The 27,219-nt window shown below is 36.2% G+C and overlaps 14 protein-coding genes across 14 annotated transcripts; 4 read left to right on the plus strand and 10 right to left on the minus strand.

Moving 5' to 3' along the window:
• Positions 1–944: 944 nt before the first annotated feature.
• On the minus strand, positions 945–1,912 carry FDP41_012664 (uncharacterized protein; the record flags this gene model as incomplete). The annotated part of the gene is made up of 3 exons (XM_044703208.1): positions 945–1,279; positions 1,599–1,716; positions 1,892–1,912. 3 exons carry the CDS (start codon positions 1,910–1,912, stop codon positions 945–947), a joined length of 474 nt encoding a protein of 157 aa, XP_044565589.1.
• A 505-nt stretch (positions 1,913–2,417) lies between these two features.
• On the plus strand, positions 2,418–3,103 carry FDP41_012665 (uncharacterized protein; the record flags this gene model as incomplete). The annotated part of the gene is made up of 4 exons (XM_044703209.1): positions 2,418–2,494; positions 2,621–2,824; positions 2,931–2,994; positions 3,056–3,103. The coding sequence occupies 4 exons, from the start codon at positions 2,418–2,420 to the stop codon at positions 3,101–3,103; spliced, it is 393 nt and encodes a 130-aa protein (XP_044565590.1).
• Positions 3,104–3,189: 86 nt separating this feature from the next.
• On the plus strand, positions 3,190–6,594 carry FDP41_012666 (uncharacterized protein; the record flags this gene model as incomplete). The annotated part of the gene is made up of 2 exons (XM_044703210.1): positions 3,190–5,991; positions 6,061–6,594. 2 exons carry the CDS (start codon positions 3,190–3,192, stop codon positions 6,592–6,594), a joined length of 3,336 nt encoding a protein of 1,111 aa, XP_044565591.1.
• A 229-nt stretch (positions 6,595–6,823) lies between these two features.
• FDP41_012667 (uncharacterized protein) lies at positions 6,824–8,046 on the minus strand (the record flags this gene model as incomplete). Its single annotated transcript, XM_044703211.1, has 2 exons — positions 6,824–7,028; positions 7,127–8,046. 2 exons carry the CDS (start codon positions 8,044–8,046, stop codon positions 6,824–6,826), a joined length of 1,125 nt encoding a protein of 374 aa, XP_044565592.1.
• Positions 8,047–8,228: 182 nt separating this feature from the next.
• FDP41_012668 (uncharacterized protein) lies at positions 8,229–8,945 on the minus strand (the record flags this gene model as incomplete). Its single annotated transcript, XM_044703212.1, has 1 exon — positions 8,229–8,945. The coding sequence occupies one exon, from the start codon at positions 8,943–8,945 to the stop codon at positions 8,229–8,231; it is 717 nt and encodes a 238-aa protein (XP_044565593.1).
• A 137-nt stretch (positions 8,946–9,082) lies between these two features.
• Positions 9,083–9,793, minus strand: FDP41_012669 (uncharacterized protein; the record flags this gene model as incomplete). The annotated part of the gene is made up of 1 exon (XM_044703213.1): positions 9,083–9,793. One exon carries the CDS (start codon positions 9,791–9,793, stop codon positions 9,083–9,085), a length of 711 nt encoding a protein of 236 aa, XP_044565594.1.
• A 1,351-nt stretch (positions 9,794–11,144) lies between these two features.
• FDP41_012670 (uncharacterized protein) lies at positions 11,145–14,234 on the minus strand (the record flags this gene model as incomplete). The annotated part of the gene is made up of 1 exon (XM_044703215.1): positions 11,145–14,234. One exon carries the CDS (start codon positions 14,232–14,234, stop codon positions 11,145–11,147), a length of 3,090 nt encoding a protein of 1,029 aa, XP_044565595.1.
• Positions 14,235–14,556: 322 nt separating this feature from the next.
• Positions 14,557–16,365, minus strand: FDP41_012671 (uncharacterized protein; the record flags this gene model as incomplete). The annotated part of the gene is made up of 1 exon (XM_044703216.1): positions 14,557–16,365. One exon carries the CDS (start codon positions 16,363–16,365, stop codon positions 14,557–14,559), a length of 1,809 nt encoding a protein of 602 aa, XP_044565596.1.
• Positions 16,366–16,613: 248 nt separating this feature from the next.
• On the minus strand, positions 16,614–18,476 carry FDP41_012672 (uncharacterized protein; the record flags this gene model as incomplete). The annotated part of the gene is made up of 1 exon (XM_044703217.1): positions 16,614–18,476. The coding sequence occupies one exon, from the start codon at positions 18,474–18,476 to the stop codon at positions 16,614–16,616; it is 1,863 nt and encodes a 620-aa protein (XP_044565597.1).
• An 811-nt stretch (positions 18,477–19,287) lies between these two features.
• On the minus strand, positions 19,288–20,097 carry FDP41_012673 (uncharacterized protein; the record flags this gene model as incomplete). The annotated part of the gene is made up of 1 exon (XM_044703218.1): positions 19,288–20,097. The coding sequence occupies one exon, from the start codon at positions 20,095–20,097 to the stop codon at positions 19,288–19,290; it is 810 nt and encodes a 269-aa protein (XP_044565598.1).
• Positions 20,098–20,546: 449 nt separating this feature from the next.
• On the minus strand, positions 20,547–22,173 carry FDP41_012674 (uncharacterized protein; the record flags this gene model as incomplete). The annotated part of the gene is made up of 3 exons (XM_044703219.1): positions 20,547–21,218; positions 21,373–21,638; positions 21,735–22,173. The coding sequence occupies 3 exons, from the start codon at positions 22,171–22,173 to the stop codon at positions 20,547–20,549; spliced, it is 1,377 nt and encodes a 458-aa protein (XP_044565599.1).
• Positions 22,174–22,533: 360 nt separating this feature from the next.
• On the plus strand, positions 22,534–23,256 carry FDP41_012675 (uncharacterized protein; the record flags this gene model as incomplete). Its single annotated transcript, XM_044703220.1, has 1 exon — positions 22,534–23,256. One exon carries the CDS (start codon positions 22,534–22,536, stop codon positions 23,254–23,256), a length of 723 nt encoding a protein of 240 aa, XP_044565600.1.
• A 171-nt stretch (positions 23,257–23,427) lies between these two features.
• FDP41_012676 (uncharacterized protein) lies at positions 23,428–24,318 on the minus strand (the record flags this gene model as incomplete). Its single annotated transcript, XM_044703221.1, has 1 exon — positions 23,428–24,318. One exon carries the CDS (start codon positions 24,316–24,318, stop codon positions 23,428–23,430), a length of 891 nt encoding a protein of 296 aa, XP_044565601.1.
• A 243-nt stretch (positions 24,319–24,561) lies between these two features.
• On the plus strand, positions 24,562–27,033 carry FDP41_012677 (uncharacterized protein; the record flags this gene model as incomplete). The annotated part of the gene is made up of 1 exon (XM_044703222.1): positions 24,562–27,033. The coding sequence occupies one exon, from the start codon at positions 24,562–24,564 to the stop codon at positions 27,031–27,033; it is 2,472 nt and encodes an 823-aa protein (XP_044565602.1).
• Between the last annotated feature and the right edge of the window lie 186 nt (positions 27,034–27,219).

Below are 27,219 nucleotides of genomic sequence, written 5' to 3' on the forward strand. Positions count from 1 at the left end.
GATATGGCCGTAGCTATTCTTTAATTGCTTCTTTTCATTACTCTCTCGAACATAAATCAACGCTAAAGATTGGTCATTATTTCTCTCCAATGTGTCATTCTCCCAGTAACAATTTTCGTTTTCTTCGACTTGAACAAGCGAGAGAACATTTTGGAAATTCTGAAAGGCATGTAATAAGTGAAGCAACCTTGTGGATAATTCATCACGAATTCATGGGCGATCTATTTTTAGTATGATTCTGTTTCTTTTTCTCTTTAAAATTGTAAATTTAGGACAGCTTGTATTTTCTCGATAAAATAGAAAATATCAGACGTCAACAATGAAGAGAGAAGGAAAACTCAATGGTAAACCCACCAACAAAACCAAACAACGAGGAAAATGTGCGGTCGTCCACTGTAGTATGTGCCATTTCAATTCTCCTCTCAAATCCTTGAAGAAGTGTAAAGGACAGAGAAAATTCTCGAAAATTATGACCCATGATGTGGTGTGTTTGGAGAAGGCAGAGTTCTTTGATTGGAGATGGGATGGTCGGAAACATGCCAAGCATCATTAGAGAAATCATCGTGATGATCAGCATTGATACAACTCTCGTCGTCTTGATTTGGAAATTTTCTCTAAAAAATCTTGTTCCTCTTTCCGGAAAGAAGATGGAAAGAGGCGTTCGATAGGATATCGATCAAAAGATTCAGAGAGAACACAATGTGCCGATCTTGAGCTCTTAACTCTCGCCATTCAAATTAATTATGTTCAACTCGTAGGATTGAATTTCTGAATGGGAATATATCGATAGAGAACCCTCATTCGCTTCTTTCAATAGGTACTTAAGAGTACGAGGGACAGTTATAATTATCTACTGCGATTTACTGGCTGTGTCGGAGGACGTGATGAATTGATTTCAATGAAAATCATACATTCTTCTCAATGAAAATCATATTTCATGTGGTTTATTTGAAAATCTTACCAGAAGCATAAGAGTAACCATCAAAAGTACCTGGAGTTTCATTCCACACAAAGTAATCGATGATCTTTTGCTTGTCAGTCTCATTGGTTGGGTCCAATTTGACCAAATCAAAACCTTCACAAATCTTGGATCCAGCAATCTCTGGGCTGTTGAATTCAGCTGGGTAGTTTTGAGTTGGGACCAACCAAATCATGGAGATTCTTTGAGCAGAGTCCTTGGCAAGAACCAAAGCAGAAGCAAAGCAATTCTTGTGCAAAGCTTCCAAGTTACGGAAGTAACCTTCAACCAAGTTGGCTTGCATCCATGCTGGACCACTCACTGTGGAATGAAATTCAAATCACAAGTACCGTTCGATAAGAATGTTTTCGGTGGTGAGATGAAAACATTCAATGTTGAATGAATTTTACAGAAAATTAAAGTCAATAATCATCATGAAAAATATTGAATAATATCAAAATGATTGGATTACAAAATTAGAAAATTCATCATCGTGGAATATGAATAATAATAACAACAACAAATGAGTCATTATTCGTATGAACGAAGATTGGTCATGGGCGTCAAGAGGTTTACAGTGATGATAATGAATTCAAGATTAATACAACATGTTACACATCATGAAAAGATTCATACATACATTCATCGTTGTACTTGTAGTCAGCTTGCCAGAAAGACCAAGCTTCTGGAGCAGCAGAGATCTTTTCAAACATCCAGTCGCAGACAGCCTTGGTGTCGCTTTCGTTGGAGTACTTTCTCTGTGGTTGTTGTGGGACAAAGACCAGGGATCATAAGAGAATTGGTTCAATAATTTCCATCATCATAAATTCAAACAAATGTATATTCAAAAAATACATGTATTGCACGGAATGGTCATGTTGTTAAGCCTCAGGCTAGCATAAACAGAGCCCTCTCACATCAACACGAACGTACCTTGAATTCGTTAATATCCATGATTGTGTGTGAGTATTTTTTTTCAAACGAAAAAACAAAAAAGTTTTATGGTTTATTGTAAACTGTCATTGCACCTAAAATGCATTTTCGAATTGGGGGTGCAAATTCGTCAATCAGTTTACTGGAAATGAGGATGAGCGTTTCAGAGAGGTGAAGAGGTTCTTGTTGTTTCTGCTATCCTCTTTTAAACCAGAAGAAAACCAAAGTTTTGATGAATTAATTTCATTTTCACATCTCTAAGATTCCTTCTGTGTTCCCAACCCTTAATTCATCCTTTGATCAATCTCTGTTGATGAAGAAGTGCTTGTCATAGTGATCGAGAGATCTGAAAAGACCTCTCAGCAACTAGTGAAAGTCAAATTTGAAACGTTTGAAAGGGTTCTTATTCAGAAGAAAGAAGAACAAGTGAAATTCCTTCTGGTTTTGATATCAGTGCATTTCCATCCCGCCCTTCGAGTACAATTTTTAAAAAAAAATTGATCCTTCTGTTCATTTCATCATCATCATGAGCGACGTGGACCCATCAAATACAACACTCTCGGAATTGGCACTGTTTCAACTCAGACCAAATTTCAGGCACAAGTAGGTACCAGCAAGAAGATATAAATTTTGATACCAAAAGAAATAATTTCGCGGAATGCGATCATGATGAAATAATTGTTAAACCTCCTTCACGGATTGTATTTAAATATGAAATAATCATTTCAGATTTAAATCATCGGAGGTGAAGGAAATTATTAAGGAAGTTGTTACCAATCGATTAAAAGGAAAAGATTATCAAATGGAGCAAGTTCAACAATGGATCAAAGATATTTGCAATGAAATCCGAGACAAATGTATGGAACTTAAATATGAGAGGTATAAATTTATTGTGAATGTTATGATCGGAGAACAACGAGGGGAGGGAGTCAAGTAAGTTGTAGTTGTATCGATTGCGATTTGAATGCATTTCTCTTCACATTAATAATAATAATGAAATTATTTAATAATACTAATAATTTTAAACTCTCCCTAACAGAATGGGATGTCGATGTTTTTGGGACGAAGATTGTGATTCTTACGCCACACATACCTTTATGAACGTAAGTGAAGTATATACCATATTTTGCTTCAACTCTAACCATCATTTTCAATTCCAAATAGCATTCACTATTTTGCAGTGTAACAGCCTTTGGTATTTATAATTATTAATCATCCAAATTGTATTCATATCAGTAAATTCGTAAATTATTTGTCAATTCTTGTTTGATCCCACCCAAATTGACCGTTACAAAAAAATGCCTAAAAACACCAAATCGCCTTCGAAAAGCAAGTCCAAGAATAAGAGCAAGCCAGGCGGTAGTGTGCGAAAACAGCCTTTAAATTTTGTGATCATTAAAAAAAGCAACAATGAAGAGAGTAATAATGATAATAACAGCAGCAACATTAACGATGATGGAGTGGTAGTAGCAACATCGAAGGCTATTCCGAGCAGGAGCGATGATGTGATTCACGCCGAGCCATCAAATGTGATTGATATTACAAATGTCGATCATCCACAGCAAGTAGTTCATGAACACACATCATCGAGTGGTAATAGTAGTAGTCCAAGGGAAAGAAACATCACTGCAAGCATGAATTCAATTCCCCTTCACTCATCACCCAAGAAAAGAAATAATTTGACCATCACAAGTTTCTTCTCATCACCGCCACAGAAGAAAAACAACGATGGCGTCGATGTAGAATTGTTAGATAATTCTCAGGCATATTTTCCTTCGGAATTAATATCAGTTAATGCAGCAGCATTTTCACAAACTTCTACAGATTTCCAAGGTTGTATGCAACAACATGACACATCTTTGTCCTGTCCTAGCTTATCGCAATCTTCAAAACAAAACACTCCTCCTAAATTAACAACAACCCTCACATTCAAACAAAAACTATCACCAAACCATCATGATACATTCATGACATCATCGACAGTCACAACAAATGACACATCATCAACAATGGTGACTCCTAAAAAACCTGTCAAGACATTAAAAATGAAAGACGACACTTCTTCCTCAAAAAGTAAGAAGAAAAACGAGTCGACCAAACGAAAAAGAAGCGAAGTATCAGTGCCCCATGTTGAAAGTGTCAACAGTTCAGATAGTAGCGAAGAAAATCAACATTTTGTCTCCATCAAGAACAAGAACACAGACGAAATTGTTGGTACCGTTGCACCCATATTTTTGACTAAGGAACAAAAGAAAAGGAAAAAAGAACTTCAAGTCCTTAGTGATTATCAAAAAAATCAAGAGAAACGAAAGGAAATGAATGAATTATTTTGTAAAGGTTCTGGAGAACATCCCTTAATGGCACTCCAGAGAGAACAACGAAAGGCACAAAAAGAAGCAAAAAAATCAACGCAAGCTGAGGATCATGACTTTTGGCAAGGTGTAAAGCCACTTGCATGTAATGTAACGACTCAGGATTTGAAACAGTTTGGAAATTGTCAACATGTGAATTATGTTAAGAGTGTTCCAGTTGACAGTTTGTGTGACACTAGGAGTCATAACACTAAAAAGTTTAATATTGACGACCTTCTTCTTCCAGAAGACAACCATGAAATTACAATTACTGTGGAGACTGAAAGCTCTCAATTAATTCCACTATTGACAAAATTAACTTCTACTTCCATCGAACAGCCCAAATCACATCGAAAATTGGAAAAGAAAGTCCATGACTTGAGCATGGAAGATACTCTAACAATGGAGAACAAACTACCACAACTTGAGAGAGCTGTGGAGATTTTGTATCCCAAACAAATGTGGAACACAGAAAAGCAACATTTCAAAAACGAATTCAAAAATCTTGAAGAAAAGAAATGGAAAAAAACAAAAGCTCTACAAGAGCAACAGAAAATCCAAACGATCGATCTTGATGAAAGTTCAATGGAAAGTTCCAATAGCAATAGTGGATTTGAACGACGAGAGATACGACGTGAAACTCTCTCTGAAGATTTGTGGTTCATCAAGTACAGACCTACTCATTCGAAACAAGTCATTTGCAAAAATCCAGAAGCAAATGAACAACTTCATGAATGGCTCGAGTCATGGAAACAATTTTTGTCAAAGCCAGCAAATTCATCAAAACAAACAAAACACAGCAAAAAGAAAAAACCAAAAGAAGAAGAAAATAGAAGAAAAAGCAAAAAAGAAAAGGAATTTTTCGACGCTTTTACTGACGACGAAGAGGAAGAAGCCAATTTGGAAAATTGTCTCATTGTTTATGGCCCCAATTCTGGAAAGACCGCCTCTGTGAGTGCGAATGCTACTGAACTCGGATTTGCAGAGTTAGGATTGGACGCCTCAAAAGAGAGAACCAGTAAAAGTGTCACAGAGTTGAAGGAAACTACTCAATCACGTGGTCTTCGAGAATCTCATGAAACAATCATCGTCATTGAGGATGTGGATGTTACCTTTAAAGAAGAATCTTACTCGTCGTTTGTGAATGGTATAGAAAAATTGGTAAAAACATCCAAACGGCCGATTATTCTCATTGCTGACTATTTGAGAAGTGATTCCCCACTCAAATCATTTTGTAAGAAGGCCATTTGTTTTTTAAACGAGAAACCTTATTTGAATCGAAAGAGCATCAATGATTCGACGAACAAAGATACTATTGATCCACACTGTAAATATTTATTGGATGTAACCTGCTATGTCTATTCGATATGTCTATGTGAAGGCCTCAATGTCGATTTGGAGAGAGACATACTTCCGGTCACAACATACTTTTTGGGAGATTTAAAGAAAATACTCTTATTACTTCAATTTTGGCTTTGCCAAATACATTATTATGACACATTAACCATTGAAAAGAGACCAAGTCTATTGGAAATGATTTTAGGACTGAACTCTTTTGAAAATTATAGTATGAGCGTTACATCATTTAGACATGCTGAAGATGACTTTGAATCAATGGATCAAATCGACCTACCATTTTACAATTATTTAAATGGAAATGCAGATTCAAAGCAGATTCCTGCAAATTTTATTTCTCTCTTGTCCCATGCTGACACTCTACGAAAATATAATGACGAATCCTCATGTAATGTAAGTTGAACTCTTGATCAACAAATTGTTGTAAATCTTCATTTACATTTCCATTCATTCAACAAATAGATTTATTCGACGCTAGAAATTTTAGCAATTCACTCACTCCTTCCAAACAAACAGCTTTTGCCCAATGTAAACCCTCCAAGAAGCGAAAACAATGATAACTTGTCTTCGTACATCATTGAAAGCATGATGGATCCATCCATCATTCCAATACTCAACGGCAACGATGACAACACCTCATTCAATACTCAAAACATTCTCTTTACATTCAAAAAGCATTGCTTCGAGTCATACATGGACTCAGTGACGCGTCATATAATTTTCACACCCAAAGAAGATCAATTAATCATGCCGAGCGTCTATCTCCTTAAGAAGGAAAATTCGAATTTTAATTTATTTCAGCATGTATTGTCACTATGCAACCTGGAAGATAGTAGAAGAACAGAAGGACGGACGAGAAGATTCTTTCACTACCTTAAGGATTTGCTTGAAACTCATATTGAGATATTAGAAAAATTAGCGAAACCATTCAAGACAAAGATCATGGAAAATTCCAAGTGTATGGATGATGAGGATCAAGATGACGATGCTGTTTAAACTTCCAATATTTAGTCAAATCGTCATTTATAATAAGAGTAATAAGTGTGACAATTCTCACATCATGTTTCGCAAGAAAATAAATAAAAATGCATCACCAAAAACAATTTGTTGATGAAAAGTTGCAGTGACCTTTTGAATGCATCATGATCACTCAGTTCACATTATTCAAACAAATATTGATCATTCATTAGATAATGTGACATTCATATAATATTGATCATTCAGTTTAGATAAACATTTTTGCAGACATCATAGTGGTGGCATAACCTCCAATGGACACTCTTCCTCCAGAAATTGGCTCTACAAAGAGAATACCACTTCTCTTTGATGCTTGGAAACAAACTAGTTTTTGTTTACCTAATTTGTTGGAATAATAAGGACACAATGAGGTTTGAGAGCTTCCATTTACAGGATCTTCCTTAATTCCATTCCTTCAAATTTAAAATTCATGTTTAAGTGAGAGAGAACATATCACACATGTAATTGAAACAGGACAACATTGGCGTTCAATTCTCATATAATCACTTACCAAGGTGAAAAGTATCTTGTCACAAAATCAATTTTATCCACTTCAATATCATTTCCAACAAGTTTCTTCAACTCATTTCTACTCTCTGTATCCATCTCATTCACTGGCATATTCACCGAAACACCTTTCACATGATTCTGTAAATCATCGGATTCAAAGTTCATGCTCAGTAAGGCAGATTCATTGGGCTCCGCTTTCAAGACATGTCTCAACTCTTTCACAACCAATAATAATTTCTTTGTTTTTCGACACAAAATAATCTCCTTTACAATGGAATCAATTTGATCTTGAGAATTTTGATTGTTCATGTTTGAAGGATTCGACAATAAATTCAAATGTTTCAATAAATTCAATAGAACATGGGTTGGAATTTTCACAGGTTGTGGATCACCTGCAGGAAAATTCAACTTCAACAACTCGGAGTCATTTTCATCTTTTTCAACACTCAATTCTCCACTCTTAGTTTCAAACACAAGTCTTTTTGGACCACCAGTTTCAACATTCTGTCCCTTCTCACTGCTTTGTTCGTTGAATTTTGAGAAAATCAAATGGGCAGCTGCCAAGGTGGCATGTCCACAGAGATTAACTTCAACAGTCGGAGTAAACCATCGGAGTTGAAATCGTTTCTCCTGATCTCCTCCTCCAACATCACCATCCTTGTTTAAACGCACAACTCTTCTCAAAAAACAAGTCTCTGATAAATTCATTTCTCTTGCAATTAATTTATAGAGATTTTCCTTCTCGAGATCGGAAGGAAACCGTTCATCAACTTTCTCTACAAGAGCTTCATCCGTAAGAAAACACACAGCTGCTGGATTGCCTCGGAAGGGAGATTTGGTAAAGGAATCAACCGTAAAGAGTTCGAGAGGAATTGAAAAATCCTTTTTCATTGATGATGGTGAAGATGGGGTTGAGGACATTTTTTTCTTATTGTTAGGGTTCTTAAGAAGGAAGAAGTGATGATGATGATGATGGAATTTGGACTTGGAGTTGGAGATATTTGTGACAAGAGAGTGTGATTGACAGTTAGTTGGAAGATTTTACGTCAAACCAATTAATTCGTTCAAAAATTTGATACATTGCTTTGATACACGTCTTAACATTATTTACCAAAATAAGTATCATGATAACACATTTCCATCCTTTTTTGTAACAATTCATCACTATACTCCAACACATAACCATTGCATTTGAGTGCTTCCCAAACAAGTTCTTCATCCTTCTGCAATTCTTCACTCGCTGCGTAAAATAATGCAAATCCATTATTCTTCACTGCTTTCAACATAATTTCCTTGTCAGATCTGAAAGCACGAAATCGAAATAGTGAAACGATGGAAAGACTATTGTGTTGGAGCATTTGTAACACAAATTCCATGTCAATTACTTCATAAATGTTTTTCAAAATGTCTTGACATCCAAGCTTGGCAGCCTCTAACACAAATTGTTCGTCACATAATAGATCAAGTGAAGCGTATTTTACGGCCAAAGGATTGTATTGAATTGCTTCAAATACAATATCTGGTTGACAATTCATCAATTCACCCGCATACTCAAGAGATAAACCATCTTGTTTTATGGCACTCAATACTACTTGTCTGTTGTTTTGCATGTCGAGTGATGCAAATTCAAGGGATTTTCCATTTTGTGTGACAGCTTTCAATACTACGTCATTATCGTTTTTAAGATCATTGGATGCAAATCGAAGAGCAAGGCCATCGTTTCTTACAGCTGTCAAGACAATCTCTTTGTCATTCTTCAAATCATCGGATGCAAATTCAAGAGCAGATCCTTTTTGATGGACAGCATTTAGCACCACCATTGCTTGTCTTTTCAACTCTGAAGAAACATATTCTAATGCGTTTCCATTTTGCTGAACTACCAAAAGTGCAACTTGTTTGTCATTCTTCAAAAATTCAGAAGCAAAATAAAGTGAATTTCCATCATTGGTGACAGCATTTAACACAACATCTCGATCATTCTTGAATCTTCTAGATCATCACTGGCAAACTCAAGTAAAAATCCAAATTCTTGAACAATTTTCATCATTATTTCTTTCGTTGAATAATTAAAAGAATCCAAAGTTTCGAATTCTGGAATTGCTAATTTTAGAACTTTCAACATGAATGCATTTTCTGAAAATAAGTGACACGGTATCCATCGAAGTGCTTGCTTATTACGTTGAACTGCTTCCAACAGAAATTCTTTGTCACGTTTCAAATCTTCATTCACACACTCCAACACTTCACCATTTTGAGTCACTGCAGTCAATACCACTTGCTTGTCATTCAGGAGCTCTGTTCCTGCGTACGATAAAGCCCATCCATCTTGTCGAACGACCTCCAATGCCAATTCCTTGTCATTTCTCATTTTAGATGATGCATATCTCCAAGCCAGTGGGTGGCATTTGACAGCTGTCCATACCACTTCTTTATCATTACGAAAAGTGTCACTTGCGAATTGCAGTTCAAATCCATTTCTTTCCATTACTTTCAATACAAACTCTCTATTATTCTGTAATTGTTTCGAAGCATATTGTAATCCATAACCATATCTTTCAATATGATTCAAAATAAATTCCTTATCATTCATAAATTCCACTGGAAAGAAATTTTCATATTTTAATTCCCAACATTCAAGAAATTTCTTCTTTCCAATTTGTTGCACCATAAATTTATTTTTCAATAATAATTCCCATCTCCGAAGATCATTGGTTGAATCAGAATGAAAGAATGAAATTACAGAAAGGACCACCACTACCTCTAGGTCCGTTGGTTCGTTTCATTTTTTTTTCGAAGTAAACTTGAAATTCTTCTTCTTCTTGGGGATGATGATAGGAAACATTATTTCCAAATCCAACTCAATTAGAAACAATTGGGAGGTAGATTTGGAAACCCACTGCATCCAATGTGAGAATGCTCATTTCAACGCGTTGAATACCCAAACATGTCATCCTTCAATACCGCGACCTATGAGACACACATTTTCAAAAAAAAAATTCACCTTTTATTGTTTACTTGAAATTCCACCACCTCCATTCTCTTCAATTCAATCACTTTCAAGAAATGTCTTCCTTCTTCACTCTTGCATCGATGTATCTCTCTCTTGTGCCTAGTCGTTCTCTTGATTTCCATATTTGATTCACATAAAGTGGTTGTTGCTTTATCCTTGACAACACCACAAGATCCATGCAATGTTCATGGTCATCACGATCATTCAGATGCATGCAACCATGGTTCACATCTTCAAGTTCAAGAAAAACAACCTTCTGTGACCAATCTCACTTTGGACGAGTTGGTCTTTTCCTATGCCATCAGTAAAGAACATCCACAACCACATTATTATGTGGTACCAATGGCTCCTGAAAGTGTTGTGACCATTTCTGTGTACGGTGTCTTTGGAGATGGAAAGATGTATGTGCAGAGAGATACATTTCCAACACGAAAGATATTTCTAAATATACATTTGTGAACTCGACGTACACTTCAACCATTCGTGTGAAGAATCAAGACACTTCCTTGACAAGAAAACTTTATATCATGATGGAACCCTCCGACTATTACATGAGCTTCCAAATTGTGGCCTATTCGCAAGGAATTTATTATCCAGCAATGGTTTTTGTGTGTGTCTTTTCAGCGTTTGGTTTAGTGGCGATTATGGGAACTGCATACACGATTTTTGTTAATAAGAGAGATTATGAAAAGATCATGGAATGATATTGAAATGATCGAAGAATGATTAGTAATGGTTCTTGCAATGAGAATGTTCGATTTCATTATGGTTTGAAAGAGTACACAAATTCATATGACAAACATTGTTATCTTCACAACCGATTGCGTCTTTTGGAGGAGATATCAATCACCTGTTGAGGAAACTTTTTCACAGCAGTTTGAATTTCAAAAATTTTCAAAGGAATTTCATTCATACTGATCAAGATCCAATCATTTTAATCGTCGTCATAGCACACACTGATCGTGTACGACGAACAGACACACTCGAACGCGCTGCCTGTTAATTTAGTTCACTTCTTCATCATTAAGGCAGACAAACTCTTCTTATTGGGTTCCACATAGATTTCTCTAAATTCTTGACATTCCAAATAAAATCGAGTGTAAGCATCTAATAGATTAAATAGAACTTCATCTCTCAATTCTAACATGATTTTTCCAATTTCTGCCGATTGTGGATTGGTAATATTTTCAGATTTTTCAATTTCATTCATTAATTGTGTGAAACGAGATTTCAATTCAGGACTTAACCATTCTGAGATATTCAACAAAGAAGAGGATGCACTTGAATGGAGAGCTTCCTTGGATTCATCGTTTTGAGTCATCTCTGATGGTTGCTGATTGGTTTCAACAGTCTTTCGTTTCTTCATTCTCAAACCTTTGGGTTGTATAAAATTATAATAAATGTGATACAATTTCTGTTGAGCGAGTTGCGTCTTTTCCATTTCTTTCAAACTCAAATACTCATTCACACACTTGTAAAAGAGTAAATTTCCAATTGAGAGCTCTCTCTGTAAAAATTCTTGAAACATTCGATTCAATTTGGAGTGTTTCAGGAGCTGCCTTAAGATGGTCTCAGTCGGATGATACACTGAAAAGTCATACATTTGTTCAATCAATGCATCTCGATTGGTTCCTCCATTCGAAGAGGATGGTACAAATGATAAATTGTCATTGATTTGATCCTGTCTCACACTCTTTTTCACAAATTCATCATGATTCTTAATGTAATGACTTTGAAGTCGTGAAATGTGAAATTGTCTTTTCATGGTAAAACAACTTGTCATGACAGGTGATATTAAAACGAAAGGTAATTCGAACAAGACAGTCATGACAATCTTCAAAATACAAATCTTCATCACTAAATCTTCTGTTTTCAATGTGAAAACCAACACGTCCGTGACTGCAATGCCAATACATGCCACAATGAACATGGAACTATACAAAATGGCCTCTCGTCGACAAAATTGAAAATCATGATACCACCAATAATTAATGAAAAATCGAAAGAATTTGGAGAATCGTTTTTTGAACGAGTTCTTCTCTGTGGAGGATTTCTTTTTAGAATATTTTTCTTTCTGCTCTGAATGCTTCAAACTGGAATGTCTCTCATTCACAACCATATCCAAGAGTGTTAAAAGCAACAAGGCCACTGCTCCAATCACTAAAATTGCACCATACCAAACTCTCTGAATGATGAACCAAATAGAGTCACAACTTGTGGCTTGTTGAAATTGAAGAGTAATACCAAGAATGAGTCCACTAATACCGAGCCATGCGCTTGTGGTGAGACCTGAAAAGAGAAATTGAAAAATAACTGGATGTCTCAGAACGAAATTCAATAAGAGGACAGTGTTTCTCTTTTCAAATTTGGAGATTAATTGTTGTTCGTTGGTGTGAGTGGTGCTGACTGCAGACACTGAAGAGGTGAATTTCGTTGTGGTTCTATTGTTTGAGTGTGAAACTGTGTCCGAAAGAGAATCACTATCAAAAGTGGTTGTTTTGTTCGCCCTCGTGGTTAATCCCAACACAGTCTGAGATAAATTTCCATGATAAATGACACTCGAGCTTGTCAAATCTTCTTCATTTCCTGACATGTTGTCAGAAAATAATTGGGATCCTCGTTCAAAATAGGGTTGTGATGTGGTTGAATGCATATCCTTGTGATGATTCCTTCGATGAGCCATTAAATCTTTATCAATACCTCCTCGATGATCGACACCAGTCGAAGTCGAAGGTTGAGGATTTCTCATAAAACTAGTTCCAAAACTTGAGAGGTTTTCAGAATCAGAATTTTGAGCTGATTCAGAATATGTATCTGCCACACTATTTCTCGAAATGGTAGAGTCTCTTTGTACTTGAAAACGCTGACCATTCTGATACGGCCCCGATAGTTGATAATTACTAGCATTGGAAGAGGAAATACCCGAAGCAAAAGAATCACCAAATAATCTCGAAGTTGGTGGAGCTTGTGAAGTGGTGACTGTGTGATTGCCAGTTTGAGTGTGATGATGATGAGATTGGCTATTTCGATAGAGAGGTCCAGAAGTGTCACTTGCAACACTACTACTTGCAATGAAGGATTGCAAATCAGAGATTTGATGATGAGGACGAATACCACCACCGTTTGATACTCCAGAAATGCTTGGATTGGATCGATCGGTGGAATCTAAGGGAAGACGTGACAGGAAATTTTGATGTACCTTTTGATTTTCCTTTTCAATGTATTTCACTAGTCGTAACTTCTTTCTCTCGAGATAGGATCGAATGATGTAATTCATGAAACCAAAAACAGGTAAACAAAAGATCATAAGCCAATGTATCAATGAAGTGGTTCCTAAATGAATGAAACAAATCGTTTCAGAGAGAAGTTCATTGGGTTGAGCTTTCCACATGGCTGCTGTTCTTTTCACGAGAGGAATGGATCTCAAATTCACTTTCGAATAATCAGTGGTATTGGTGATGGATGTGTTGGTGGCACTTGTGATCAGTGATGCGAACAAACCCTTCACAACATTTGAATCTAGTACCAATTGATTTACAGTTGTGAAGAGATTCGAAGGAATATTGGACATTATGGAATTGCTGATGAAAGAGGATGAAGGATCAGAAGGAGGATTCCATAAATGATCATAATTGGCCATTCCTAAGGCAACGTTGTTCGGGTGTAAAGAATTGAAATCAAAAGCTTTGGTGCTATTAGTGGTGGTGGATTGGGTAGAATTCGTGGAATTCGATGAGGAGGGAGAAAAGTCAATAATTCGACTTGGAATTAAATCCACCATCAACAAACCATTCATTGCTGCTAGTAATACGAATAATACAAATCCAAAAGCACAACCCAACCGATTGTACATTAAATATTTAGATCGACGGAACACAATAAAGCAAATGAGGCACAAGACAAGGAGAACAAATACAACAATTCTCGTCACTCCCAGTATTGAAATGCTTGAAATATAAGTATTTGTTTGCAGGTTTCGGAGTTGTCGATTATATTCTGTCAAGGGAATGCATTTTCGAGTGGATATGAAGGAATTGAGAGGGGTTTGGCCACCATCGCATATAAATGCTGAAGAGGAGCTCGTAGCAGTTGAGGTCATTTGGGCCAATCTCTTTTTTCATGAAGAATTTCCTCAAATTTAGTGAGTGGTATAGTTTGATGTTTGTCACTTGTCGACCTTAATTTTTACTTGTTCCAAAAAAAAATTTTGTGCTGAAGGACACACATACTGAACTAGGTTTGTTTCTCGTGTTGAAAAAACATGTAATACATCCAAATGTGAAGAAGTGAGCTGAATGGAACTACTCAAAAAAGACATTTTTCAGATTTGAGTATGTTTTTGGAAAGAATAAGTGTGTTCGTATGTTCTTCCTCGTGTTGAGCAACATCGTTACTACACGGAATGATCATTATGAAAGCTCCTATTCGTTCTCGCTCTTACTGCCGTTCATTTGGACCATCCTGTTGTTTTCTTCAAAAGTTCTGTTTTTTTGTTTTTTGAGCTCCTCCTCACAACACAAGCTGAGCACTTCGTCCAAGGTACCAGTTGGAACGGCTTTTGCAAATTCGAGGACTCTTTGTCGAACGGATTCTCTTTGAGTAGATTCCAAATAATTAATGGTGGCAAAAATTGGTTTCAGTGCATCTTGTTTAAGTAAATTTTCAGTCATTGGATCACAATACAGTTTTAGCAAGAATTCTAGCAGCTGGTCAGTTTCAAATATGGGTGCTACATGCTCTGGATAGGCTGTCATGTTACTCAACACCCAACTGGCTTCCTTCTTTAAGGAGTAAATTTCTCGGCCCACATACAATGCATCACTCGTGTTGAAAACGACAGCGATGACATCTCTAAGGACATTGTTGTCAATCAATGTTTGCACCTGTTGCGAAGTTCCAGCTGCAATATTACTCAAAATGTACAGGGATTCTTTTTTCACAGAAAAGTTAATGGCCAATGCACAAATTTTCAAGCCATCCATAAATCCCTCAGTGTCTATAATTCGTTGTGTGATGGTACTATCGTCCAGTCGTATGAAATTACCAAAAACTCGTAACGATGGCAATAAAATGGAATGGTGAGTTTGAGTTGAAATGTTTCGAACTAATATTGGAAGTAGACTATCATTGAGAAAGAGATTGATGAAATTCATGTCTGGTGTGTCAGTTCCATACGCAATACCCCACAATGCATCGGATAAAACATCCAAATCGTTCGAAGTTTGTACCATTTCTTGAAGAACAGTGGCAACTGTGGCAGCATTTGTGATATCAACGTTGACTGGTTTTCCACGGAAGCAATTTGAAAAAGTCCAAGCAATGATTCGATTCATCGAGAGCGATTTCTTGTTTTCCAAATAAATGCTATTGATAAGATCAATGGATGACATGGTTGGGAATTTCGATTGTGAAAACTCAATATTTTCAGTATTGAGCGATCGGTACAGATATTTGGCACCCTCTAATGAATTTGGAATAATTGCATAAATGACAGAATCTCTATAACTCGCATTATCTCCAGTAATGTTTGCCAAACTCCATAACGTTTGTTGCTTAATTTCTTGGGAGTCAATATGAAGCAGCATGAGTAAAGTCTGAATGGATGACATTGAGGTAATACTTGGGTCGGTGTTTCCAACAACAGTTTGAGTATGTGCAGGTGCGCCAGATGCGACATTAGTTAAAATCCACGAAGCCTCAAAAATTAATTCTCTCCAAAGAGTTACCAATACGGAAGAGAAAGAACAAGACGGATCATAGAGTCTTCGATATTCTTGAACTATTCCAAAGTGTAAAATTTTGAATAGAAAGGGTACCAAGTCGCAGTTTACGACGTCATTGAGTGGCGGATTAAATTCAAGTGAGACTAATTTTCTAACAATCATCAACAATGCCAAGACATGTTGCATGGCTTGAACATTATTATGTGACGCAGATGATGAAGGAACAGGTGATTTTGAATTGGAACATTCAACAAAGGTAGAAAACATGGGAGTATAGGAAAGAAGTGTTTTTGCTACTTTGAACACATTCTCTCTGTATTCGGAAACAGGTATTTGTTTCCGAAGTGACTTGTTGGTAGGAGCTGATTTGAGTCGAACGGAACGAATCAAATTCTTGGTTTTGCAGTCCTTTTGAATCTTTTCAATCATTTGAATGGGTTTCATGAATGTAGGTTCTTTTTCAATGTCTTTAGAAATTAATGAATATTTCCAACCAACGCTCATCATGATGACGAATCGGGATTTTGAAAAGCGAGATGGAATATATTGCACGTGCAAGGAGTGATATGTGGTTTGATCTCAACAATAATTTTGAAAAACAATCAAGAACAATTCAGTCCGAGTAAATATTGATGTTGGTTCAAAGTTTCTTGTCAACCACCGAATATCTCTTTTGCAATTTTTTCTTGTAATTTTTGTCCTTTCCAAAATTAAAAAGAAAGACAAAACTGACGAGAGAAACATCAAGGTGGTTTTTATTGCGTCACAACCAAATCTTGGTGTTGATACTTTCCTATTGCAATTGATCCTTGATGAAGGTGAACAGAGAGAGGATCGACATGTTTTGGAGTTCCATGAATTAAATTCGACCAATCCCACGTGCTCAACGTCTCTCTAAAACAAAATGGAGCCAACAGTGAAATCAGAACGCATACAGTTCCTGGGAAGTAGATGAAAATAACAAATTGCACAAAGCCCATCTCTGGGAAGAAGAAATACATGAGTGAAAATGTGAACCAAATGGCGAATATTTGCAATAGACAGAAATACTTGAAAATTGTGTCCCAATCATCTTCTGATGCATTCCAAAGTTCCCTAATAAATTCAGTGTAGGAATGTGGCAAGTTTTTCAAGTGTTTCAATAAATTAATAAAGGTTCTATGTTTTTGAAAAACTACAACATTGCCATTACGCTTGTGGTGATGTTGGAAGAGTGAGTGATTTGGATTTGGATGGGCAGGTTTTGCCTCTTCCTCAATTTCATGCTCGCCACTCAATGATGAACCTGTTTTTCCAGTCCTTCTTCTGTAATATAATATGGCAATGTAAAACAAAATCTCGCTGGTATGATCACAGGTCATAATCACCTTTTGAACCATTGGGGAATATTTGAAATTATCATACAAGTAGAGCCACGGAATTTCACAAAAGATTTCTTCACCATAAATAGGCCAAAATAATTTTACACCCTTCATGTAAATCACATCCAAGAAAATGTGGAAAATAGCTCCGACAAGAAATCCAATGGCAAAAGGCAAATTTAGCCATTTGAAATCTCTCACGAATTTTTCCCATAGTGGCAATTCACTGTAAGGCTTGGATTTGTGATGGTGACTTGGATGATTGGAATTGTGAGAATGACTCACGTGCTCAAGACTTGAACTTGTTCCTATGATTTGAGGTGAAAAGTTGAAATTCTTATTATTGAGAGGAGCTGCTGCCTTTACCTTTAGGCCACTTGGAGCGTCATCATCGATACTCGGCGAGTGTTCATGTAAATGAGGATTTTCGTCACTCAACCGAGATGACAGCGTGCTTGCCTGAACATCGTCGTCACTTGTCGTCAGAGTTGGGGTGGAATTATCATTGGTGAGTGCGTTTGTCCGAATTAATTCACAATTGTCAGTCACTCGAATATGAGTGGTGGTCATGTTACTATTCATTGTGTGATTTTTTGTAGATAATTGTAAATTGAGTGATTGTTTCTTCTTCTTGTTGAGAATATAATGATCCCTCTTATTATACATGTAAATGAATAGAATCAGTAAGGGAATGCAAATGATAAGAGAATGAGTGGCTGTTCGATGCACGGATTCAGCCACTTGTCTATTATCCTCACCATCATATCCTAGAAAGAGGTAACAAAACACAATGGAAACAATGGCAATGCACAAATCAACATCGGGCATCACTGACCCGACAATAATGCCAAATTGAAACCATTCTCGATCGATCCTTCGGTGGTAAATTCGATGAAGAAGAGGTGTGAGAGGTTTTGTTTGATGGTCATCTTCATGGATTTTCAAATTTTCGGATGAACACAAAGACGGCGATGGCAATGAAGAGGGAGAAGAGGGTTTTTGATGATGAGAAGGGCGAGGATGAACGTTATTGTTGTCCTTCATGATCATCGAGGCGGAAGTAACAACTTGAACATCACGAGAGGATGTTGTGGTGGTGATGCAATTATTGTTGTTATCATCATGAAGGGCGTCCCCATTTCGTGAGGCAAAAGCTGATGATGTTTTCTTGGCTTGATGTTTCCGCAGGAAATAGGAAATCCATTGGAGAATATAAAAGAGAATGAGGCCGAATAGAAAATGAATTCCTCCAGGCATGATGATAATCGAGATGGGAGGTTAGGAAATATTGAGGGAATGAAAGGCTTGCTCTTTCTTCAATGATAAATTTGTATCTATCGTTTGTTGTTGTTGTTGAAACAATACCGCACAAAAAGGAAGGCACTAGAAATATGTGTTTCTCCTTCTTTAGGAGTTGTTCAAAAACCGATGGTGGTGTTGTGATAATTTAATGATTATGGAAGGGAGGACAGAAGCGATGATCGTGTTTGTGTGTCTCTTGTTGAATAATAATTATTGAACACACAAAACTACAAACTCTAGAGAGATGGTGGGAAAAGAAGAAGGAAACTAGTTTGATGATGATTGAGAGGGTGGTGATGATGATGAACTATTCCAATCGGCTTGGTTGTCTCCACATTCAACGGGATGTTATTGGTGTGATGATGAACCTAAAACGTGTTCAGAACGAGAATCAATACGATACGCGCACACAACAAGATCAATTCTCTCTCACTAACAAAGGAATGTCGTGAAAAGATGTCGTTGGTGCAGTTCAGTGTGTTGTGTTGGACAATTGGCTGTTGTTTGTTTTTTGCTTTCGCTGAATATTCGTCGTCGAATCTTTCTCAAGACCGACTGTCCATTTCGCACTCCATCTTTCACTCATGAATTTTGAGAACGACTACTTTTGCTTTAGAAATGGTAACATCTCGAAAAAACGAGTTAACAACTTGTTTAGGAATGCTTTCCCGAAGAAACAAGAGGAACATGGTGCAACGGGCTCACATTCAAGAATAATATGAAGGCAAAAAACTCTTCTGTTGCAATTCACAAGACTCGTATATATTTACACATAATAGGAAGAACCTGTTCCAGGTACTCCCAGACCATTTAAATTCATTTCATTTCCAAAGGCAAATCGAGAAACTGAGAAGTAATTTAACACACCAACTGCAACCAATGTCACAAACCAAACCAAATTATGATTGAGAGCTAATTGTGCAACCAAAAGATAATTCAGTATGGTAGACGCAAACATTGAAATTCCATACACAATATAAGTCCGTGACAAGGTTTGCCAATATTCTGAGCTATTCGTTCGTTTTCCAAAAACTATTCGACAATGCAATTCATATTGGGCCCATATCGAAAGAGCATAGGACAGTAGCCAACAAAGACTCGATTTGATCGAGTCATCATAGGTTGATTTTTCAAAAATTGATAAAAACAAAATTTCATATATAACAAAGAATATGAAAGTTCCAATCAAAGAGCTCAATTGAAATAATAGAATCCGCCTTGTTTCGGTCGGTGATGAGGATAGAGTTGTTGTTGTGGATGATGATGCTGATGGAAGAGAAGTGGTCGAATTTGTTGTTGTGGATGATGAATGAATGATTGGGTCTGATGCTCCCTCCTGGTCCGAATGTGGTTCTTGTTCCGATACTGATGGAAACATGGGTGGGGATCCTCGACTCGGCAAGTACCTTTTCGTTATTGCACTCACTGTTGTGTTGATTGTATTGTTGTTAGTACTAACATTACTCGTACTACTGCTATGACTTGTAACTCCACCACCATCACCACTACTACTACCATTGGAAGAGATGGGTTCCTGATCTGCAGGAAGAGCCTCCTCCTCCTGTTTGAAATTCATGTTTGGAATCTTTCAAGGGCGGGAGGAAAGGATCCTTAGAGAGAATGCTTCCGAGAGGATAATATCAATAACGAACTGGATATTCAGAATTTTTTTTTTGTAAAATCGATGGATCGATTTGGGAGTTGGTTTCACGACATCTCCCAAAATATTCAAAATCGATGGTCGAAGCTATCAAGCTCACATATACCGATCGTGCTTGATGTACGTTCAAAGTGATAGTCTCAAATAAGCACCAAAATCACATGGTTCCATCCTCGAAAGCAATAATTCACCACTGTACTCCATTGCATTTGATTTCTTCCATTGTTTCATCTCTTAAAACCAACAAACAATTTAAAAGACTTGGCGAACATTGGAATGGAAGTGATATAATATTGTGATTCAAATTCAATCCAAGCATGGAATTCCATTAAATTTCTGGACCTTATTAGATAGGGTGAATGGACTTAATATGTTTTATAACAACAATTAGAGGACGGAGGATTAAACAAAACCCTACTTCCACAGAAATCCAAAACTGGTTGAATCCTCAAACTGTCATGATCACTATTGTACACAACAACTCCAAATTTCTCATCGAGTTGATACATTTCATTGAAATGATGTCTCTTCATTTCACGTTCAATATTTTCCTGTAAAAGGCCAGATTTGATAATGGCTTGCAAGCACGGACAAAATTCTGGACATTGTTTTCCAATACTATGAATGGCTACAGGTCTCGTGTGAGAATTGTGAGTGCCTTTGATGTTATTAGACACAGACTCATCGATGATGAAACCATTGTAAATTTCACATTTCGAATTTTTCACATCGACCTTAATACTTTCACACGACATTAATGTTGGAATGGCAAGAGTGGCATTACAATCTCCAATGACTGGATACAATTGTTGAGTGACATACATGTATTGAGTCATGGCCTGATCATCATTGTGGGTATTTTCTGGATCAATGGCGTTTTCGAATGCCTTTTCGAGGTAGACTTTAATGTCACGTTTTCTTGCCATGTAAAGACCCGAATTGAGAAATTTGAAAGTGGATTTTGGATGACAGTAAGGTCGAACTGGATAATTTTCTTTCCGTACATATTTTGTGACCACTGTGTTGACATCCATGTTCTGTTTGAAAAAAGAATGCACATGGAGAAAATTGAATCCAATTTAGCCAATAGATCACATCCAATTGAACATAACATGTGATGATTCAAGTATTTCAAATATTGTGTCAATTTCACATTGATTGACAATCATTTCATCCATTCCATCCACTTACCTTAATGAGAGGAATGAATAATTTTGGTGGAGGAAACCGATTCTTTTCTGCATTAAATAAGAGAGGCCAATTCAATTCTCGATCTCGTTCCACATCAATTCCTTCATCTTTAAGATATTTCCAATAAATATCAATGGCATTTTGTACATTGTCATAAAACATGACATCCAAACCATCACTGAAAAAAACATAATCTTCGTCATCAATGTAGGAAGATGCTTGACTATGTAAAAACTTTTTTAAAATCATGTACTTTTTCCAATGGCCTAAATTATATTTCCAAAATATTCATCCCATCCGTTGAAATAAATGAAAATAAATAATCATCATTAATATTCCATTTCACAAGTCTTGTCACCTACCATAAATATTGACTCTTTCCTGACCAATATATGTTGGCATGACTTTTCCAATTTCATTAAAACTGTAATACGATGCCAAATAGACTTGACAATTCGATCGTAACATTGCTAATGCATTTTCTAAATTTTGAGAAATAAAAGTGATGGGATAAACAATTCCTTTGTTTTTTCGAGTCGGTGATTCTCTTAATTTCTTGTCCTTATCATGATTCACAAATTCTTCTCTCGATGATGAAGCAGGTTGTAAATTTTTTGTTGTTTTTTCGATTCGAGTACTTTGAGTGAGAATTTCATGTCGTCGTTGTATCAACAGTTTCAGTGTGTGATGTGAAATTTTACGAATTCCACTTTGATAGGAAATGTATAAAATTACAGTAAGAATGAGGGACAATATTACAAGTGAAATTAAATAGAATTGTTTTTTGAAAAGAAAAAACATTTGAGTGCGAGAAGGCAATGATTCACTGGAATGAACGATGATAACAATGGAAATTAAATAAAGATATGCATGAGAGTTGTCATCATGCTTTCATCGGAATGTTGTCTGAACACAATTTCTGTTCTTTGTCGAAAAATCAAGTTGGTGACAAGAAGTGAATGATTTTTTTTGGTTGTTCTTTTTCCGTTCTCCAAAGCCATAGCAAAAGGAAAATGCTCTTTGGTAAAGCAACGCCATCAAAGTTTGATCATCAGAAACTATGAAATCAATCGGTCATCATGATGATAATAAATGGTTGACACGTGTAACTTTCAAATCCTTTCAAAAAAGGAATACAAGACAATAACAATTTCAAAAAAAATGAATTTTCTGTACAGACTCTTCGGAACAGGTGCTGCCCATCACCACTCCTCTTCATCAGCAAATGTTGAAAAAGACCTCCGAAAGAAAAGACGAATGCTACAATTGACGGAGGATCAAATTCATGTTCAGGAAGAAACATATGAAACATTAACCGAAACGATTAAAAATATGAAACTTCATTTGGAGTCCATCCGACAACGAGAACAAGAAATGATTTTATTACAAATTGATACGGAACGTGAATTACAGGAGGATTATGAAAATTATTTGCAAAAGGGAAAAAAGGATGAAGAATATGAAAAGAAATATGAAGTATCTCGAAAATTCCTTGAAGAAACTATGGCTGCAAAAAAACAAGAAATTAAAGCCAAAATGGAACAATACGAAGCAAGAATTAAGAGTTTAGAGTTAAAGGCTCAAGAAATTCTCAAAACAAAACAAGTGACAGAGGATACTAACTATTTGTTGAATGAAGAAGTTCAACGATTGGAAACTCAACGACAGAAAGAATTTGTCGCTGGAGACAATTATGATCAGTTGGGCGAAGAGGAAGATTTGGAGGCTTCATCGAACATTCCTCTCTCCTTGCAGACAGTTCCAGTTCAACCACAAATTCATGACGATCAACATCCACCACAATCATCATCCGAGAGTAATATTTCTCCCAATAGTGCAGGAAAGGATTTATGGGAAAGAAAAGATCACAGTGACACCATTTGACCTAATCAATTGTGTGTACATGACTCATCGAATTTAAACACACATCTTCAATTCTCTCAAATCATTCAAAATGCAAAACACAATGATGTCACATTGAGCTTGCACCTCTCACATTGTTGTGACTCTGTACAGAAGAAACACACTCAACCTACTCTAAATTATATGATTTTATTATTTCGATGAAACACTCTCATTGATCTTCTTTTGCAACTTGTTTCGTATTTTCCTCAAATAATCCTTCTTATTCTTCTTTGATTTCTTTACAATCTTGGAAGCATCACTTCGAGCAAATCCACTAAACAATTTTTGTTGTTTCTTCAACTTGGCAGCTTCTCCATTTGCCAACAATGCACTCGTATGATCCTCCTTTTTAAATTTGAAAATTTGCTTTTGTCTCGCCACTGGATTATCACCATCCAACATGGAGACGCGAATCACTCGATCATTCAGTAAATAATAATCAAATGTTTCAACAATCATTTGAGCAATTTCTGGATCTTCCATTTGAACGTAGGCTTTAAAAAGGGGTTGACCTGTTTTCTTACTTCTTGGAATTCTGACATTAAGAACCGTTCCGACCTGAGAGAAGAATTTCGTAATTTCCTCTTCATAAAAACCATGAGGAAGCCTCTTAATCACAAATGTTCGATTGGTATTTGAAAAATCAACGATATCATTGCTATTTGAAGAGGATTGCTTATTGGAATCGGAGGATGATGAGAGACGACTTTGTTTCAAGTTTTCAAAAATTGCTGCAATTCGATTCACGGCTTCTTCTTTCTTTGCTTGAAAGTGAGGAACTTTATCAGTTGTGGTAGACTCATCATGATCATTTGAGGTAGCATCAGTAGTAGTAGTAGCAACAATATTTGTTTCCAAATCTTCTTCTTCCTCCTCATCATCATCGGATGAATCATCAAAAGCCATCATGACATCCTTTTTAATTTCTTCTTGTTCCTTCTGGTCTTTATATTCTTGTTCTTTAATTTGGAGTGTTTGTTGTTTTTGTTTCAATTCACGGAGTTTGTCTTTGAGAGAGGGTGTTGTTGTTGAGGCAGGCATGGTGATGCGATCGTTGTGAATGAAATTATGAAATTTTTTTGTTCATTCAAATTTTTGAACTTCGTTTCCTCCTGTTGCAATAACCTTTCATAAGAATTGGTTTCAAAGACAAACTTTGAACAGTTCATGTTCTGAACATGATTGGTTGTATGCGCCTTTAATTGTCTATCATTGAAAATCTTTCAAAGAGTCTGAGTTTGAAAATGATTGAATAAAGGCCTTTTCTCAACAACACTTTAAAAAATGGCAACCAATCAAGATGATCATGACCACCACCACCATTCACATGATTCACCACGACCACCATCACCACCATCAACAACAACAACCAATGGTCATGAGAAATTTCAATCCTTTCCATCTTCCAATTCATCAACAACAGTAAATACTTCCTCATCTGGGGTCTCTTCCCTCCTGAATCATTCTTCTCGGCATCCCCATGATGACCATTCATCATCTTTTGTTTCGGAACATTTTATTATCAAACCTTCTACACAACAGGAAGGAAATCCATCAACGGATCATCATGGATTATTGGAGGAAGAAGATCATTTTTCAAGACAAGACACTTTCAGTGATTTTCTTTTGAACAAGGATCAAGAACGTTCATCATTCACAACTTTTACAAATTTAAATTCGGAATCTAAGAATTCTGATACGATTACTCGAGTTGTAAATAATCCTTCTCCTCATTGTGATGGTGTGAATGGCTCACAAAAGATGACTACTCTACCACAAAATTTATCGTCACCATCATCCTCAGGCGTGATAGATATTGATCGAAATAATTATTTAAATCATCATTGTCACTCTACTTTAAAGCAACTAATTGAAATTTTTCTTGCAAGTACTCGTAAAGGAACATTTATTGGAGATCATAAAATTCTTACTGTATTTGGAGGAATTATTGGTAGTATTGGATTATTTTCAATATTTGAAAAATATAACTTGTCACAAAGTGCACTCTACCACTTAACATCCAATGCTGCCATTTACACAGCATTTCCACTTGGAGGAGCAACTATTTATTTACTAATTGAGGATTTGTATATATCATTGAGAACTGTTAATTTTGATATTGGAAATTTGACAGATTTGGAAACCATCTCAGTGCTTGTGAAAGGTCACGCTGCACTCTGTGTTCTACTGTTACTCGTTGATGACATTGCACTGCATAAAAAGAAGTTGTGGAAAGTCGAAATTAACAACTTTGGACTCGCTCACAACTTGGAACTCATTAAGGCATGCTTTTACTTTACCAGTGCTTTTTTTTTAATGAACAAGATTGAGATTAGCAATCCTCACATTATTGAAATATTTTTACAGAATGGAACAAAACTAATACCAATTTGTAGTTTAATCATTCTCGGCTTGAGGAGTACTGGATATTATTTAAACGACCCTGCTCTCTCAAATATTCTCTCCAAGCTCTATTACTACTGTCTATTAATATTGGGAATATTGGGCATTATTTCAGGTTTTGGTTTTTTAACCATGGAAACCAATCGTTTTTATGAACTCATCCCCGTATTGAGCAAGAGTTTTTGTGAGGATCATTCTCTCGTTGCCAACACTTTTCAAACAGTGATATCTTCGTTTGTGACACTTTTTGGTATTGAAGCTATTCAAAAACATTCAGGTATGAATGAAAGAACAGCACAAAGTGTGATCCAGTACATTACATCGACACATTTTGGGTCCTTCCTACTTAGTTCAGGTCTCATGTACTATGGTGTCAAAGCTGTTCAGTTTTCATATCCAACACTTCCAATTCATAGCATTCGAGATAGTAATGTATTTTCTGAATTAATTTCCACAGCAATTAATTCACTTGGTCTTTTATCCATAAGTAGCGGAGTGACACTGTTTGGACATGTTTTTGGTGTCGAAGGTTTTAAAGGAGTTTTGGAGTCATCGACATCTCTTATTGGCGCATTGGCATTGTTTTTCTCTGGAATTAGTATTACCAAGCATGATGTTTCAATTTATAGAGCTGACTTGAGTTCATTCATTCATTGGAATGATAAGGGAGACCTTTTCAGAGCATTTCTCAATCATTTACCAAACTATAAGGATTCATTGAGTGCATTGGCTGCTTCTCTATGCGCCTTAAAAGGAATTTCTTTAATTATTGAAAGAATTACTTCGAGATCCTTTGCAAACTGGATCTACCGAATGGGATATAGTCTATTAATTTCCTCCATTTGCTTTTATTTTGGATTCAAACTCTGTTATGATTTTTGGTCTCCCAATGTGGAAGCTCTTTCCATTCAATCATCCTTAGATCCACTTGTGAAATTAATTGCATGTTCATTAAGCTCGAGTCTATTATTTGCTTCAGGACTTAAATCATTGGCAGACATGATTCAAGTGAGTGTTGTCGGAATGGAAAGAAAATCTTTGTTATTCACTCCTCGAAAGAAGAAGAATTGGAATTTCTTATCCTTCATGGACAAGTGTAAATATTTCACAAAGAAAACTCTCAAACAAATTCATCAAACCACTTGCAATGCCATTGAATATGTTTTGGGGTGGACCTATTTTGGAGTTTGTAAACCAATACTGTATCATTCGAGAGCACATCCTATTACCACGCTTTCAGCATTGGGATTGTCGATTGGAGTTTTTTCGTATGTCAATCGATTACAGTTCAATCAACAACAATTACAACATCAAATTCAAAATTTGGCCAAAATCGGAAAGTTGAACAAGTGAAACCTTTAATATGGACGAAAATCACCATCAAGTTGATTCACAGTTTGTTCTTTATCAGGTTTGTTCCTGTAGGAGCCATCAACTGGTTGAAAGAATTACTAATCAAATTCCTCTCTCTCTAAATTGTTTTTGAATTTTCATGTATTAACGTTCAGACATTGTGATTATCTGTAAATGCAATTTTGG

The sequence above is a fragment of the Naegleria fowleri genome (genome assembly GCF_008403515.1).
Source record: "Naegleria fowleri strain ATCC 30894 chromosome Unknown tig16, whole genome shotgun sequence".
NCBI classification, from domain to species: domain Eukaryota; phylum Heterolobosea; class Eutetramitea; order Acrasida; family Naegleriidae; genus Naegleria; species Naegleria fowleri.